General features: G+C 49.3%; 1 protein-coding gene across 3 annotated transcripts in view; it reads right to left on the bottom strand.

The window, feature by feature from the left end:
- Positions 1 to 17,901, bottom strand: part of ADAMTSL3 (ADAMTS like 3) — a 410,995-nt gene that overhangs the window by 358,898 nt on the left and 34,196 nt on the right. For all 3 annotated transcript variants that reach the window (XR_016217636.1, XM_008275279.5, XM_089309514.1), the window contains exon 3: positions 1,578 to 1,697. Coding sequence is in view for 2 of the 3 variants with exons in the window: in XM_008275279.5 (XP_008273501.3) it covers positions 1,578 to 1,697 (120 nt within the window). In the remaining variant the exon portion in view is untranslated. The remainder of the gene's footprint in view (positions 1 to 1,577; positions 1,698 to 17,901) is intronic.

Raw genomic sequence — 17,901 nt, 5'->3', positions numbered from 1 at the left:
AGGCAGAGAGAGAGAGAGAGAGAGAAGATAGAGAGAGAGAGAGAGAGAGACGTTTTCCATCCACTGGTTCACTTCCCAACTGGCTGCAATGGCCAGAGCTGCACCAATCTGAAGCCAGGATCCTGGAGCTTCTTCCAGGTCTCCTACGTGGGTGCAGGGGTCCAAGTATTTGGGCCATCTTCCACCGCTTTCCCAAGTCATAACAAGGAGCTGGATCAGAAGTGGGGTAGCCGGACTTAAACCAGCGCCCATATGGGAGGCCAGCATTGCAGGCAGCGGCTTTACCTGCTAGGCCACAGTGCCAGCCCCTACAATAACTATTTATGCCTTCGCTTTTCAAGAAACTCAGAAAAATGATTGAACATTGCAATTTTCAATTAAAAGAAATATTGGTCTCATCCCAATCTTGCCCCTGTGACCTGTGTGGCCCCTGCCCATGGAAAGCCTGCTGGGTCCCAACCCTCACCTTGGCCCCAGCTCCAGAGCTAAACCTACCAAGGGCAGGTTCCATAGGATGAAAACAAGCTGGGATCAGAGTATGAAGAGCAGACTGCTCTGCCCTGCTCTGGGTCCTGACTGCTCTGCTGGGCAAGGCTCCAGTCCTCCACCCAGTGCAACTCCAGCCCCTGCCCGGCTCCAGCCAGCACAGCATTGGAACCCACTGCCTGGAGTTGCTTTTGGACTGACTCACGTCGACAGATCAAGTGCCTCTGAGCCACTGCCTTTTGCCCCCGTCAAGGCCTCTGTGCAGCCTCTGGCCATGCCTTTACGACAGACAGCTGTTCTCAATCACTGGGTCGTCTCCCCCAATGCCACCGTGTACCATGAGAGGAGGGCTGCTGTGTCCAGCTCCCCATCCGCTGTTCAGCACAACCAAGTCCCGTGTCATCTTCAGTCTTCTGCCCTGCGGACACAGGCTCCACTGCCCAGAAACCTCTACATTGGCAAAGGACGCTCCTCTGTGCTGAGGAATTGGGATTTCAATGACGTGTGTCATCGTTAAGCGCTGGTTAAAATATCAACAGGACTTGACAGTGGAAGGGTTCATGAAGGCAAGCGCCCAGTGTCCACTTCTCAGCCACACACAGCCTTACTCTTTGGTTAGAAGGTCATGGAGTGATTGAAAGATACACACACACACACACACACACACTCACACACAGAGGCATACACACTTCGTCCCCCTTGTTGGAGAATGTCTTTCTAGGCTTAGAAAACCACACACTCACACACACACACACACACACACACACACATGTTGCTGCTAGTGAACGAAATGAAAAATGCCGGAATTTTTGGGCCATTTCAGAATGCAATGATAATTGGGTGATGGTTAAAAATGATGAGTCCATCCTATATTTCTGATGCAAATAAGAAATAATGATTCTCAGAGCCTGAACTGCACATTGGGTAGGGAACGGCACGCGAGCGTGGGCGATCCAGAGGTCCTGGGACTGTTCGAGGCTGTCTATTGTACTAACAGCGCCAAGGGGAAAAGAGAGCCATTTAGAAGGTGGTTTTGAGACACCGCATCCTGCCCACAAAGCCAGAGGTAAGTGCTTTCGCAGCTTTCTTACCTGGTCGTCATAGCGATACGTGAGGAACTGCTCCCCTGTTGTGTCTTCCAGGAAACTTCCTTGAGGAGAGAGCGCAAACTCGGGCAGGAAGTAGGCTCCGGGAGACTTCTCTGCTGTGGTCTACAAGGCAAGACGGCCCAGTCACAAGCAAGGCTCCAGGAAGAACTCCCGGACTGGCACAGTCCAAAAGAGGCGTTCCGGGAGAACCCACCCACCAAACGCTGTTGCCAGCGAAGAACTGGGAAGTGGCCTTTCTTGGCCAAGACCAAGGGGAAACACATCAGGTCCCCAGGGTGGGAACACTCCTGGACCAGGACATCACACTGGCCCGTCACAAACTGGCCTCAGTGGTATCATCCCCTGACACCTGTCCTTCTCTCTCCCCTTCCTTCCTCCACGCTCCACTCTCAGCAACTTAGCCAGAGTCATTAACTCACTTCAGTTTTGTGATTACAAATCCACCACATTCAGGATTTTATTCCCTCCCTCCCTCCCTCCCTCCCTTCCTTCCTTCCTCCCTTCCTCCCTTCCTCCCTTCCTCCCTTCCTTCCCTCCCTCTCTCCCTCCCACCCTCCCTCCCTTCCTTCCTCCCTCCCTTCCTTCCTCCCTTCCTTCCTTCCTCCCTTCCTTCCTTCATTCCTTCCTTCCTTCCTTCCTTTTCTTCCCTTTTTCTTTTTGGTGAAGGAAAGACGAAATCATTTTTTTACCATATTACAACAGAAATGCATGTTTATTATAGAAACTTCAAATGAGCACAAAAGACAATAAAAATCACCCACAATCCCTTAAACCTACAATAACCACTTGGGTGTCCTTTGGTATATTTCTCTGAAGTTTTTTTCTTTCATACGGTTTGCATGTTTACATAAGTATCCAAGGTTAAATAGGCATGAGTTGTGCAGAAAGACTCTGCTTGCTTCATGGAAAGCTCATATCCTGGTTTCTGAATCCCTGGGCCTACGTGCCCATCACTAGATGGACAAGGCCTGTTGGAGAACACGCCTTGGACATGGTGGCCTGCACCCTCACCAGCGGAAGTCTGAGAGTGCACAGTGCTTACCAGGACCTCTGCCTTATTGTTTCAAGCAGCAAAGTGATGAAAACGGGCACAACACCTAGAGCTCAGTCTCATGCAGATCAACGCCTGTGCCCTAACTGGGCACCTCAACCCCCCAGCTTGGGCAGGGTTGGTAGGAAATAGAGAAAGAGGCCACACGTGTTACCGTAAGGAAGTCGTTCTGTGCAGACAGGAGGAGCGGGGAAGGAACGCACTCCTCTAACTCCACTGTTGCCCCAGTGGTCTCATTCCCAACCTGCAACAGGAGCTCTGGTAGAAACAAAAGCAACCATTTGAATCTTGCACTTTGGATGGAGAAACCAACATGGCAGATCTTTGTCAAGGCACAAAGTAGAGAAGCTCCACTAGACTAGCTGGTCCAGACAGCACCAGACTGTTCCAAGAACTTCAAGATTGTCTTATTAACTCCGCTGATGCAGGAGATGCAGTACCACTAGTTCTCTCCTTCTATCGGCTCCAGAGCTCCACAGAATCATAATTTTTAAATGCCTAAGGAGACCTTTGAAGTCATCTAGATCAAACTCCTTATTTTACAAGCAAGCAAACAAAGCATCTAAGAATAGGAGACTGGAACAGGACTGGAACCTGTTAGAGTGGGGGCAGTGCAACTTCCTGAATACAAGGTTTCTGGTACACTGCTTAAGTGTAGCTGACCATGCATGCAACACATATGAGAAGACTTCAAAAGGTTCATGGAAAGAGACAATTAAGAGATAAGTTTACAGGCAGGCATTTCACATAGTGGTTAACACCCCACTTGGGACACCTGCATCTCATTATCAGAGTGCCTAGGTTGAAGTCCTGGCTACTCCACTTTTGATCCAGCTTCCTGCTAATCCATACCTTGGGAGGCAGGAGGTAATGGCCCAAGTATCTGAGTCCCTGCCACCCACATGGAAGACCCAAATTGAGTTCCTGGCTGCTGACTTTGGCCAGGCCCAGTCCTGGCTGTTGTGGGTATACAAAGAATGAACCAACAGATGAAAAACCTCTCTCTCTCTCTCTCTCTCTCTCTCTGACTGTTTCTGTCTCTCTGCCTGTTAAACAAATAAAAATTATTTTTTAGAAGTAAAGTTTATTGTACTGCAAAAAAAAGTTGGTATCCATCCATAATTTGTTCATAAAATGCATTCTCCATGATCTTTCATATTTATTGAGGATCTACTATGTGCCTGACACTGTTTGAAGCACTACAGATATAATGAAGAACAAGAAAAATAAGATCACTATTTTCACAGAGGTTACATTCTTTTGGAAGGAGATACATAATAAAATAAGTAAAAATAGAATAATAAAACAATAAATAATAAAATAATAAGTAAAAAATACAAAGACAAGAAAAATTAAAGTCTCTAAGTGCTATAAAGGAAATAATAAGGTGATATGACAGGGTGATTCAATTTTAGATCAGATGATCAGCAAAGGCCATCCCAAGAAGATGAGATTTAAACTAATACCTAAAGCATAAAGAACCAGTTGTGCAAAAAGCCAAGGATTAATATAACTGCACAAAAGAGGAGCAAGTACAAAGTCCAGAACTGGAAAGAGGTCAGCGTTGGTGAAGTCAGCTCATTCAAAGCCTTGTGGGCCATGGCAAGGGGGTCGGAGAACCCCAGTAGAGGATTTGAACAGTACTGACTGCTTTGTGGAGAATGGGCTAGAAGGAGGCACTACGGAGTCAGAATGACCAGTTAGAAGGCTGCTGATTTCAATCCATGTGAGAAGCCATGGCTCCTGGGACTGGTATCATTATCTCCCTGGTGGAGGAGAAGGTAGATGGACAGGAGAACCAACAGAACTTGCTGATGAGGGAAATAAAGGGAAGAACCAAAGATGGCTTTTGGGTTTTTGGTTGAGCAACTGGTTGTTAGGAAATGCAACAGATTGGTATTCCTAAGGCAAGGCAGGATGTGCTGGGAAGGGTCAAGAGTCAACAGCTCTGGTGCCGGCGCCGCGGCTCAATAGGCTAATCCTCCGCCTAGCGGCGCCGGCACACCGGGTTCTAGTCCCGGTCGGGGCGCCGGATTCTGTCCCGGTTGCCCCTCTTCCAGGCCAGCCCTCTGCTGTGGCCAGGGAGTGCAGTGGAGGATGGCCCAAGTGCTTGGGCCCTGCACCCCATGGGAGACCAGGAAAAGCACCTGGCTCCTGGCTCCTGCCATCGGATCAGCGCGGTGCGCCGGCCGCAGCGCGCCGGCCGCGGCGGCCATTGGAGGGTGAACCAACGGCAAAGGAAGACCTTTCTCTCTGTCTCTCTCTCTCTCACTATCCACTCTGCCTGTCAAAAAATTAAAAAATAAATAAATAAATAAATAAAAAAAAAGAGTCAACAGCTCTGTTTGAGTCATCTGAGACACCTCCATGGGGACATTGAGTTGGCTACTCCATATGCAACTCTACAGCTCAGAAAGGAGGGATGAACCTGAGTAGAGAGATTTGGGTGTCACCACTTCACATTTTCATACATATCTATGGACATGCATATATATTCAGTCATGGTACCAGGAAGAAAAACAGTGTGGCAGACAAGAGGACCTCTTGTCACTTAAAGTGAGTGAACAAGGAAGAGCTAGCAAGAGACATCAAATGATCAACAATTACAATAGGATAAAGGGAAAAAAATATTGGCCCATGGAAGGATTCAGCATCAGAGACAGTAGTCAACCATCTCGAACGCTGCTAAGAGAGTCGGAAACAGGAAGCTGGAGAAGTTCCCGCTGGTTCTGGCCACGAAGAGGTCACTGTTGACCTTGATGAGAGTAGTTGCCCTGCAGTATTGAGGACAACTGCCATGGGTCTGAGGGGGTGACCGGGAGGAGAAGCAGTGCAAGGCCAGGAAGGGAGACTTCGAATGGGGTCATCACTAGAGGGCAATGTTTGCAGGGTGAATTTTTAAAGAGAGCTATTGCGACATGTGTGTTTGGTTACAGGGATAATCCAGTAGTGAGAAAGAGAACAGAGAGAGAGAGCTTCAGGAATAAGGCAGTTGAGAAGGAAGAGGTGGGATCCACATTACACACAGAGTTTGGCTTTTGCAAAAATGAGGGTGTCTGGTCCATGGAAGTCCACACCAGGTTATGTTTCTTTGCTGACTCCTCTCCAACTGAGCTACCCTGGCCCACAGCACCTTTCTCCCACCCATTCCTCCCTACCCCCACCCCCACATATACACGTAGAGTTGGATTCTAGAGACAGGAAAGTATGGGATCCAGGAAAAGACCATTATCTGAGCCACAGAGTTGCAGAATTGGAAGCAACTTCACAGACTGTCTAAAAATCTCATGGTCTCCACAGCAGGAATTATTCCTGCAGTATTCCCAGTGGCTGGAAATTCCCAAGAGGAAGACGGCAGAGAAGGAAAGGAAGGCTTGGAGGACCCTGTCCTCACAACTCCCCTGTTCTCACAACTACCCCGTGAGGTGGCTGCCATTAGCCTGATTTCACACATGGAGACACCAAGACCCAGGTCATTCAGCCAAGGACTCTCAAACCCCCAGCTGCCCAGTGAAACTTCACCTTCATCCCCTCACTGGTGGAAAGGATTTTTAGAAAAGCTGGATCTCTGGCCAGCGCAGCAGCTCACTAGGCTAATCCTCCGCCTGCGGCACTGGCACCCCGGGGTCTAGTCCCGGTCAGGGCGACGGTTCTGTCCCTGTTGCTCCTCTTCCAGGCCAGCTCTCTGCTGTGGCTCGGGAAGGCAGTGGAGGATGGCCCAGGTGCTTGGGCTCTGCATCCACATCAGAGACCAGGAGGAAGCACTGACTCCTGGCTTCGGATCGGCGCCATAGCGGCCATTTGGGGGGTGAACCAACGGAAGGAAGACCTCTCTCTCTCTCACTGTCTAACTCTGCCTGTCCAAAAAAAATCTGGATCTCCAAGCAAGTGCTGGCTCAGTGGTCAGGATGCCACTTGGGATGCCAACAACTCATAACTGAATGGCTGGGTTTGAATCCTGGTTCCACTTCCGATTCGAGTTTCCTACTAATGTGCGTGTGCCCTGAGGGGCAGCACATGATAGTCCAAGTGCTTGAGTGCCTGCCACCCACATGGGAGACTCAGATGCAGGTCCAGGCTCTTGGCTTTGGCCTGGCCTGCCCGAGTATTACGGGTATTTGGAGAGTGACCCAGCAAATGTGAAATCAATCTCTCTCTCTCTCTCCCTCCCTCTCTCTCTCTTTCTCTCCCCTGCTCTCTTCCTGTCTTCCTCTCTCCCTTTCAAATAAAAATAGAATGTTTTTATTTTAAAGAAAACCTGATGCTTCCTTTAGGAGACGTGGCTGATTTGACGTTTTGCTTCAGAGGGCAAGGCTCACATGGAACCCACAGCAGATACTTCCACCCACATGGGAGTTGACATCCTAACTGCTTAGGGAGACTTGGTAGCGTGCAGCTCCTCCCAGGATGGGGCCACCAAAGAGGCAAGGCTTGGAGGAAAGTTAGGAGGAGGGAGGCCGGATATGGACATGTGCAATCTTCCCAGGGCACGGGGCCAGCGCCTGGGAGACAAGCTGCCAGAACGCGTCGTCTCCACCAGCCACCGTGCACAGCTGCAGAAGGCACTAGGGAAGCAGGAATCCAGACGGCTCCTCCAGGGGCTGTGAATCTGAGACATGGAGATACAGCTGTGTCTCCATCTCCCCCTCCAGCTGAAGGCTTTGACCGTGGCAGGAGGAAGATGGGATGGCTATTCAAGAACAAGATGTCAGTGCTCTGCACCCTATAAAAGTCCAAGAAGAACTGTCAAGACGGGGGGAAAGGTTTGGCTGATTGTGATACGACAAGACATACATATTTGGTCTCTAACTACCTTCCCTGATGTACATCTCCCAAAACCCTTGTAATTTCCAAAACAACAGGGGTAACACAAGCAGCTTTTGTTCTAATGTGGTGACTCTTGTTGGGCGGGGGGGGTGTCCTGAATAGACTCAGGATGGGGGCTGGTTGTCAGGGCAACCAACCATGGGATTACAGAGTTGGAATATTCAGTTTCATCCCGAAACCTCTGGGAACAGGCAAGGGACTGGAAGCTGAGTTGCAACCAGTGGCCAATGAGATAGTGAACCATGAGTAGGTAAGTAACGAAGGCCCCAGAACAACCTAAAAACTGAGATCAGTGAACGTCCAAGTTAGTGAAGGCATCTCCTGCACCTCTTTCACTTCCAAGTTAGGGAACCAGCTCCTGCACCTCCCAGACCTCACCTATGCATCTTTTCACGGGGCTGTGTGTCTGTGTCCTTGGCTGTGTCTTTCATGAGCAAACTGATTAGGTCACGGGCAGAGTGCTTCCCTGACTTCTCTTCAAGGCAGGGGGACAGTGGGAGCCTGGACAAGCGCGTCAGTCGGAGGTACAGGTGACAGCCTACTTGCAATGAGCTGTCTATGGGACTTGAGCCCTTAGCCTGAGGTGCCAGATGTGTCTCCAAGTAGACAAGTGTCAGACATGAACTGCATGAGAGAGCACGCAGCTGGAGACGTGCTTGGTGTGTTGAGAGAAATATTAGGGTGTTGGGTTGGGTGGGGAACAGAGTGAGAAGAGACAGTCCCCTCCAGCCACTGTCCACAGCTTCCGAGTCACCAGGGAAAACAGGACTGCTATAACGGGGAAAAGGAAAGAAGGGGACACATGAGTGTCCCTCCAACAGGGAATGTGACCCCAAAAATCAAGTACCCACCAGCTAAGGCACATACCATGGGGTTCCTACTGAGTTCCACAAGCACCTGAACAATCCTGCTGGCTTGGTCTGGGCCTTACAGCTGAGATGCACAGCCAAACACAGCATCACCAACCTCTGCAGAATTGAGGACCAAGTCGCTTCCCCTCTAGCTACCCTTAAGCTGCACAGTTGTACTCAGGACTGAGAGCCACACTGAACAATTTCCTGTCACTCACAAGTCTTTCCATTCGGTCCGTCTTCCCAGGCTGCTAAGCCTGCTTGGGATCCCAATCTACCTGCATACACATTACATTCTTCCTGCTTCCCGTCAGCCCAAATTGGAACTCTATCCACACCCGCTTGTCCCTACTACAGCAGGAACAAGGCTGACCTAATTACAGCCTGCTCATTTCAGATGTCTCCACATGGGCCACCAGGGATTCCAGAAACACCTTGTCAGATGCTTCCGATCCACAGCGACACAAGCAACAGAAAAAAGTGATGTGTTCGATGGAAGAACTGAGATGCCAGTAGCTCTAAATAGTTTGGAACAGAGGCTAACTGCCAAGGAGGCAAAGCGCTGGACGCTCCCCAGACACCAGGACTTAGCAGAGGGCTTCTGAGGTCACTGTCAGGAACACTACTACGCAGATAAGTCAGTCTCTATTAATGGCAACCTGCCAGGGAGAAACCCACTTCCAGAGGGGAGGCTGGGGCCACTGCCCCAGGGGGAAGGTGCCTTTGATCGCTAACAATGGGTGGCTCTGAGGGGCACTTCCCAGGGGCAGCAGGCAGAAGCCCCAAGCCCAGAGCCAACACCCTCTGCAGGAAAGACGCGCTCTGTGGGGCGTCTATGCGTGATTGCTCCTGGCCAAGATGGCGAGGGCTTCAGTTTGCGACTTCCCAAGCCCATGAAGGAACATCCAGTTGGACCAGTACTACTTAAACTCAGTGTACCAGGCGCATGTCTCCTCTCCAAACCACCGCATGCATTTCGATTCCTGAACCTGAAGCCAAGGTTAAAAAAGAAATTTTCCGGGTTATTTTGTTTTTTTAAGGAGGATGTCGTCATCCCAAGACTTGGGTGTCCAAAAACTTCCTCATGAAATAGAAAATGCATCGACTCAGACAGGGTTGGAAGGAGGGGCGAGGAAAGAGTTTGCATGTTTTTTCTGGGTTTTTAAAAATTAATTCTAGAGTTTTAGATTATTTTTCTGTGTTCATCATCAACTGTGTGTTCTGGTACCATCCAGCTAAAGAGCTAACGTTTTGAACGTCTGAGTATACCTCTGCCCATGTACTGTGAGGTTTCAAACGCCTACAGGGGGCGCCCTGCAGAGTGAGGGTCTCTGTCCCTGTGTCCCGGGAACCACTTCAGCAGAGGAGGCGCCCGACAGAGTGAGGGTCCCTGTCCCTGTGTCCCGGGAACCACTCCCAGGAAACGGGGCATCCTGCAGAGTGAGGGTCCCTGTCCCATGTCCCGGGAACTACTCCCACCCCTGACAGGAATTCTGTTTTGGGAGGAGCACTCTCTCAGGGCTAAGCTGGAATCTGCACTTTGATCCGAAAGTGAAACATGTATTTTCCCACAGCCTTTTCACCATGAACACTCATCATTATCTCGCGTAGACAAAAGACCGCTTTGCCTTCAATTAAGAAATCAGTGTTTCAGTTTTCAAAGTAGGGGCACAGAAGGGGCCATCCCCAAAGCATGGAGTGCCCAAGGAACTCTGTGGGTCCACAGGTGCATTCAGACAGCATGCAATCATTAGGCACCTACCATGCGTCATGTACTATCACCGACTCAGAGAGTTCTGCAGTCCACGAAGCAGACAAGAAGCACCTTTCCCAAAGATCTCAGGCAGAAAATGAGTATAAGAGGGAAGCAGACTGTATACCATGCCCTGTGGAAAGGGACTGGAGGTGCTGGGGTTAGGATATAATTTGCAGTTTTAAGTGGAGTGGTCTGGGACAGGTGTTTGGCCGAGCAGTTACGGGTTTGAGTCCCGGTTCCAACTCCTGATTCCAGCTTCCTGCTAATGCAGACCCTGGGAGGCAACAGGTGATCCATTGGGTCCTCGCCAATCACGTGGAAGATCTAGGTCAAGTGCCCAGCTCCTAGTGTGAGCCAGGCCCAGTCGTGGCCATCAAGGGCATTTGTGGAATGAACCAGCGGATGGGAGCATGCTCTTTCTCTAGCTCTCACTCTCAAATAAATGAAGTTCTTAAAAAGTAAACATAAAAATAGGGGCCAGGGTGGTGGCACAGCAGGTTAAGCCACTACCTACGATGTTAGCATCCCAAACTGGAGCACTGGTTCAAGTCCCAGCTGTTCCTCTTCCAATCCAGCTCCCTGCTAATGCACCTGGGAGGGCAGCAGATGATGGCCCAACAACTTGGACAGCTGCCACCCACATGGGAGACCCAGATGGAAGTTATGACTCCTGGCTTCATCCTGGCCCCCTCTTAGCCAGTCTTGGCCATTTAGGGATTGAACCAGTGGATTGAAAGTCAGTCTCTCTCTCTCTCTCTCTCCCCTCTCTCTTTCTTAAATAAATAAAATAAAATGTTCTTAAAAATTGAAAATAGGGGCTGGTGCTGTGGCTCACTAGTTAGTCCTCCGCCTGCAGTGCCGGCATCCCGTGTGGGCACCAGTTCTAGTCCTGGCTGCCCCTCTTCCGATCCAGCTCCCTGCTATGGCCTGGGAAGGCAGTGGAGGATGGCCCAAGTCCTTCGGCCCCTGCATCCATGTGGGAGACCAGGAGGAAGCACCTGGCTCCTGGCTTCGGAACAGCACAGCTTCGGCCATTGCAGCCATTTGGGGAGTGAATCAGCAGACGGTTCTTTCTTTCTGTCTCTCTCTCACACTGTCCGTAACTCTCTCTCATTAAAATAAAAATAAAATTAAATGTTTTTAAAAATTTAAAAATAAATTAGTTTAAAAAGAGTGATTAGGGTAGCCTAAGGCAGGGCAGACTTCCTTAGAGAATCATTACTTTCTCTGATTTTCTGAACTGGCAAATTAGATCTCGCCATTTTCCTTTAAAGTCTCAGAATGTCTGTCCTCTCTAGGAACCCCCAGGGCTCTGGTGTTTCTGCCTCTATGACAGGTCACAGGTCACCCTGTCCTCCTTAGCCCAAGCACTGCTCACTCCCCAGCCCTGGCACTCCAACCGTGGCAGCCCCGCCCCCTGCTCCTGCCTCCCAGCGCCTCTGCCCCCCTCCATGTCGCCTCTGCCATCAACCATGCCTGCCTGTTGCTCTGGCTGTTCTTCTGCCTGACACTGCCTCACCCTAATAACCCAGTGCAACATACGAGTGTAGAAAACACCCACCGGGGGCAATGGACCCATGATGCAGGCAGGGTGCTCTTGGTTGCCAACCTCAAAGCCCGTTCCTGTATCTATTCCTCGTATATGAATTTGTGTTAATTCAGTAGCAAAAAAAAAAAAAAAAGCATTACCAGCTCTTCCTAATTTGGCAGTGAGACACCACCCAACCTGACAAAGTCCAGAAACACGTCAGGGACATACTCATGTTTATTCAAGGTCTTTCTCACCCCTCCAGCTCTGTGCCTTTCAGGAAACAGCTCGTCTGTGTGGCTTGAAATCATACAGGCTTGCATTGCAGAACGCAGCCTTCCAAGAGAAGAAAAAGACAGAAATTGTGCTGTTTGCACATACCCTGAAAAACATTTATATTCATCCTACGCCGGTTTGTTTTTCTAAGCTCTGCAGGGCAGGAAGTGTTCGGTGTGAACACGTCAACGGAGCTGCCAAATTTGCTGTTGGGATGCTGTGTTTTTCGGAATTCTTCTGCCAGCGAGATAGTGAATTTCTGACTCCCAGTGTGCAAAATGGCATCACTCAAATTTCAATAAACTCCAAAAAAGACAAAAACCCTTGGACTTATCAGAAAATGTTAAGGACTTTTTAAAAAACAAAAGATGATGCTTTTGAACAAGAGGATGCTGGCATCAATTCCTGCAGTACAACGGTTACCACCACCATAGTGGAGCCATAAATCAGCATGAGAAATTATTGCATGCTGCCTTTTGTTTAAAACGGAAAAAAAGGGAAGAATGCAAGTTATAGTCCGATCCAATTGGGATGCTGGGTGCCATACGGGTTTCTGGATTTAAGCTGATTTATTTTTAAGGTATAATTTAAATTTCTTAATGATACATGGAGTTATAAATAATTTCCTTTTGAGTGTTTAAAACATCAACGAACCATCCCATATTGTTTGACATGAAAATGTCATGAAGTTTTAAGTCCTGAATAAACACTGGATTAGTTTTAGCAAGGGTACCGGATGCATGGAAAATCACATTCATAAAGGAGACAAGTTTGGAGACACCAGACACCTGTTACACCTAGTGACGGCTGCTCCAATGTGGGAAAGGGGCCAGACCTGCAGTAGGGAACCGGGGCTCCAACCTGCATCTGCAAGAAAGGGATCCTGTGACTCTCTGCACGTCCCTGCAGGTCTCCAGACCTTACCCCCAAGTCACTAAACAGGGGAGACCATGCTCCGTGAGCTTCATGACTCCCCAAGGCAGGAGGCAAAGCAGGCAGGCAGGATGACAGTGTAGCAGCTTTGTTTCCGTACTGTATTTTTAAATTGCCATAGTAATACTGTGGGTGTGAATTTAGAAAAAGTCCCTGGGGCAGAAAAATACCCAGAAGTCAAAGAAGTAAAACCGTAATATCTTTTGTCATCAGAGTCAATGCACTTTCTGCAACCAAAAGCAGAGCTGGGAGAGGAGAAGTGCTTCGGGACAGCTCTCACCGACTCAGGGGGCCCACGCAGACAGCCACACTCAGCTCCGTGATGCAGCAGAGACACAGGACAACCTCGGAATAAAGAGTCCACACTGCAGACTTCAGCCTACAGCAGGGGCGGGGGATCAGGAGAGGAGGCAGCCTGCACATCCTGACGGGCACATTTGCTGCACACTTTCCTCATTTGCAAAATGAAGCTGAAAGCATTCTACTTCCCAGAATCGCTGGACTAGTTAATAAAAGTAGGCACATGATGGTGCAAATCGGAAGAAGCTGGGCAAATGTACAGTACAGTGACTGCTGTGCTCGCCATGCCCCCAAACCAAGTTTGTAATTCAAGCATGAAAACATGCGTGTGTTGAATGCCTTCGAGGTGCAGATGCTGAGCTGGCCCCCTGCTCACAGAGAGCCTGCAGCCTTCTGGGGTCAGGTGTGGGCTGAGGAACAGACCAATAGGTCAGCCACTACAAAGTCGTGTGCTCAGGGGTGTCCAAGAGAGGGAAGAACAGGGCGCTATATAGCCGAGGCCCGGGGGAAGCGACACAGAGGCAGTGACCACCACACGGCCCTGTAAACAGCAAGTAGAAATTAGGAAAACAAAGAGAAGGATGGAGGGGCAGAGCCTTCTAGAAAAACACAGGCATGCTAATAACATGGACAAAGATCCAGTCCAGAGAGAACAGGGCAAGTCAAGTGCACAGCTCTGGAGTACAGAATGTCAGAGAAGTGAAGAGACGAGAAGTTGCAGAGACAGACACAGGCCAGACCTTGAACGTGATCTGGAAAGCAGATCACGAAGTCCATGTGCATCCTGGGGAAGCACTGGAAAGGTATTAAGTAGAGAAGTGAAATTTTTATTACAGAGAATGCATGAGGGGCAAATGAGACACAAGGCAGGGGCAAATGACGGCATGAGGATTGAGAGAAAGGGGCCGTAATGAAAACCATCTCAGAATTCCAGAGGAGAAAACTGTGTCCCAATATAGGTGAAATACTGGGAGAAATGGTGATGTGTGTGTGTGTAATCAAAACTAACTCCAAGGGTAGCAAGGGTAGGCATTCAGCCTAGCACTTAAGACATTGGCTAATATGTTTGCACCTCATATCAGAATGCCACAGCTCAATTCTCGACTCCAGCTTCCTGCTATTGCAGACCCAGGAAGGCAGCTGTGATGGCTCAGGGAAATGGGTTCCTGCCAACTGTATAGGAGTCCTGGATTGAGTTCCTGGCTCCCAGCTTGGCCCCAGCCCAACCCCAGGTACTGAGGGTATCTGGGGAGTGAACTATGGATGGGAGTGCACACACGCTCTCTCTCCCCCTTTTTTTTTCCTCTCTCATCCTTTCAAATAAATAAATAAATAAAAATAATCATTAAAATAAAAACTAACTCCAAACAAAAGGAAATTCTCCACGGTCCTTTAGGTGTTACAGAAATAGAAGCAGTACTCAACACTATTCCCTTCCAGAAAAGAATAGAACCACAGAGTTTTGGAGGTGAGTTCTACAAAACTTTCCAACTATAAATATAAATAATTCCAATCTTTAAAAAATATTTCAAAGAATAATAAAAAGGGACTACCCAATAATTCATTTTATGAGATTATCATCTTAACAACAAAACCAGACAAGAATAATACCAGAAGGAACACCACTCTTAAAATATAAACCTCACTCCTGAAAATTTCCTAAATAAAATATAAGCAAAACAAATCCAGTGTACCAATAGAAGCCATCAGCAGCAGAATGGATCAATAAATTGTGGAGCGGCTGTGCACTCAGACATAGCAGAGCAGGGAAAATGAATGACCTCAACCTCGCACATCAAGAGAGCTGAAACTTAAAACCCTAACACTGAGCAGATAGACACAGAGTGATTTCATTTATACAAAATCCCCACAAAAACGAGGATAACACCAATGCGATGTCATTTAACAATACATACTTGGCTAAACAATAAAGTCGAGTAGAGGAAGTGTCATTGTCATCTGTTACCGTGGTTACTTCTGAGCAGAAAGGAGGATGCAAGGAGGAACGGCGTTGTGAGCGGTCAGGGGTATTGAGAGCGTCCCATTTCATAGGCACTCATGACGTCATCACTCTTAGGGCATCTCATCTACAGCGCTGCACAAATGCACATGGCAACCTTCCGCTAAACATCATGGAATATAAATTCGTTTGGATATGGAGTTTGTAATCAGATAAGTTTTAAATTGGGCCTGAAGGTCTATTTCCATGTTTTTATATTTAGCACTACATAAATAGAGTCTTTTCTACCAATAGGAAAATGATGGATTATTCAATCAATTCTTCCACACAATAAGTACATAAGCAGGAAAGTATGTAAAAATAGATCAATCAGGTCAATCAAATCAATTCCATATGGGTAACAAATGCACAGGTTAGAATATATATAATTCTGGCCGGCGCTGTGGCTCACTAGGCGAATTCTCCGCCTTGCGGCGCCGGCACACCGGGTTCTAGTCCCGGTCGGGGCGCTGGATTCTGTCCAGTTGCCCCTCTTCCAGGCCAGCTCTCTGCTGTGGCCAGGGAGTGCAGTGGAGGATGGCCCAGGTCCTTGGGCCCTGCACCCCATGGGAGACCAGGAGAAGTACCTGGCTCCTGCCATCAGATCAGCACGTGCCGGCCTCAGCGGCCATTGGAGGGTGAACCAACGGTAAAGGAAGACCTTTCTCTCTGTCTCTCTCTCTCTCACTGTCCACTCTGCTTGTTTAAAAAAAAAAAAAAATATATATATATATAATTCTACCATTTTCTAGGATCAAGAATTATGAAATAAAGGTCTGTTACCCACCCTAAGTTACTTTTTCTGCGGCCAGTGCTGTGGCAAAATGGGCTAAGCCTCCGCCTGTGGCACCAGCATCCTCCACAGCGCTGTGGCATAGCAGGTAAAGCTGCTGCCTGCAATGCCAGCATCCCATATGGGCATCTGTTCCAGTCCTGGCTGCTCCTCTTCCAATCCAGCTCTCTGCTAATGGCCTGGGAAAGCAGTGGAAGATGGCCCAAGTGCTTGGGCCCCTGCACCTGCTGATTCCAGCTTTTGCTAATGAAAACCCTGGTGGGAGGTGGAGCGCAGGGGGTGGGGGTGGGGCAGTAGATGATGTTTCTGCCATCCACGTGGGAGATCAGGATTGAGTTTTGGGCTCCTGACTTCTGCCCGGTGCAGGCCCTGCTGTTGCAGGTGTTTGGAGAGTAAACAACAGACAGGAGCATGCACACTCTCTGTTTATCAAATATTTTCTCTAAAAGAATTTGCCATCTAAAGGGGTTTCAGAGCAGGATAATCAAGACCTCACGGCACTGCAGACCTCATGGCTCAGAAGGGCTTCCCCTTCTGTCAATGGCTCTGATGGGAATGACTACCCACCTTAAACCAGGGGAAAGACGTAACACCACAGAAAAATGCCACATTCCAGCCCCACAATGAAGCTGAACAACTCAATCACTTGATTCCTGAACAGGCAGCCATACGAGAACCCAGACCTTTAAACCAAGCTTTTGTGTGACACCGAAGACACGAAACTTTTTGTATTCAGCAGCTGCCCTGCAGGTTTAATGCAGGCGGTGTGACTGTACCTATGTCTTTAGACTCTTCGAGGATGCCTTGGTCCCCACACACCTGTGGGTCCCTCCTGTGGCAGCCAGTGCTCACCCTGTGCCCAGAGAACTGAGATGTGCACAGAGGGTGAGCCCATCTGTGTCCCTGTTTCAACGCTGCTCTGTTTCTGATGAGAAAGTGCCGCTAGGTGTTCAGACGGGAAAATGGGGTAACCACTCGAACACTTGCCTGCGTCTGCTCAGAGGCCCGTGACAGGCTGTAAAACAGAAGCAGAAACCCAGGCTGGAGAGGGGAGGCCAGAGCAGGAGGAAGGAGGAGGGAGCAGGACGCACTGCCAGGACGCAGCTGGAGCGAGCCCGTCCCGGGGCGCCTCCATGTCCCCGTCCGTGCGGAAGTCACAGACGAAGGCCATTGCAGGCTCCCAGAGCCGTCCTCCATGAAGACAAAGAGAAGCACCAAAGGACTGCCCAGGGTGTGCCAGGCGCATGCGCGGTGCCCAGCAGGGCGACTGGATTCATTGCACTTAACGCTCGGGAAACTCGTTAATATCATCCATTTGTGTGAAAAAGGAAAGCTACAGCTCACTGAGATGCTGGAGGTTCAGGGAGCTGTCGAATCCCTGTGGCAGAACGTGCCCAGGAACCTCGATCATCTCCCCTTCCGGAGCCACACAGGCTAGGGAATGACCCTGGGCAACTAATACGAGAGCCTGAACGTCTAGGTGAAACTGCAGGAGGAAGCTGGTGTGGCATCGAGGTAAGAGGGGGCTTCTTTAGAATGACACCTGGGGGGCTGGCGCTGTGGTGCAACTGGTTAATGCCCTGGCCTGAAGCACTGGCATCCCATATGGGCGCTGGTTCAAGTCCCGGCTGCTCCTCTTCCGATCTAGCTCTTTGCTATGGCCTGGGAAAACAGTGGAAGATGGCCCAAGTGCTTAGGTCCCTGCACCCACGTGGGGGACCCAGAGGAAGCTCCTGGCTCCTGGCTTTGGATCAGCGCAGCTCCGGCTGTTACAGCCAACTGGGGAGTGAACCAGCAGATGGAAGACCTCTCCCTGTGTCTCTGCCTCTCTCTAACTCTTTCAAATAAATAAAATAAATCTTAAAAAATAAAAGACACCCAAAAGGCCAACTCTGACAGACAAGATGCGGGCAGGTTTAGGGGTTAGGACACTCATTTCCCACATCAGGGTGGCTGGGTTGGAGTCCTGGCTCCAGGTTCTGATTCCAGCTT

Source organism: Oryctolagus cuniculus, chromosome 12 (assembly GCF_051225735.1).
Source record: "Oryctolagus cuniculus isolate XC-2025 breed Fujian yellow rabbit chromosome 12, ASM5122573v1, whole genome shotgun sequence".
Classification (NCBI taxonomy): Eukaryota; Metazoa; Chordata; class Mammalia; order Lagomorpha; family Leporidae; genus Oryctolagus; species Oryctolagus cuniculus.
The sequence above is the reverse complement of the archived record's forward strand: the minus strand, read 5'-3'. Positions and strand labels throughout refer to the sequence as shown.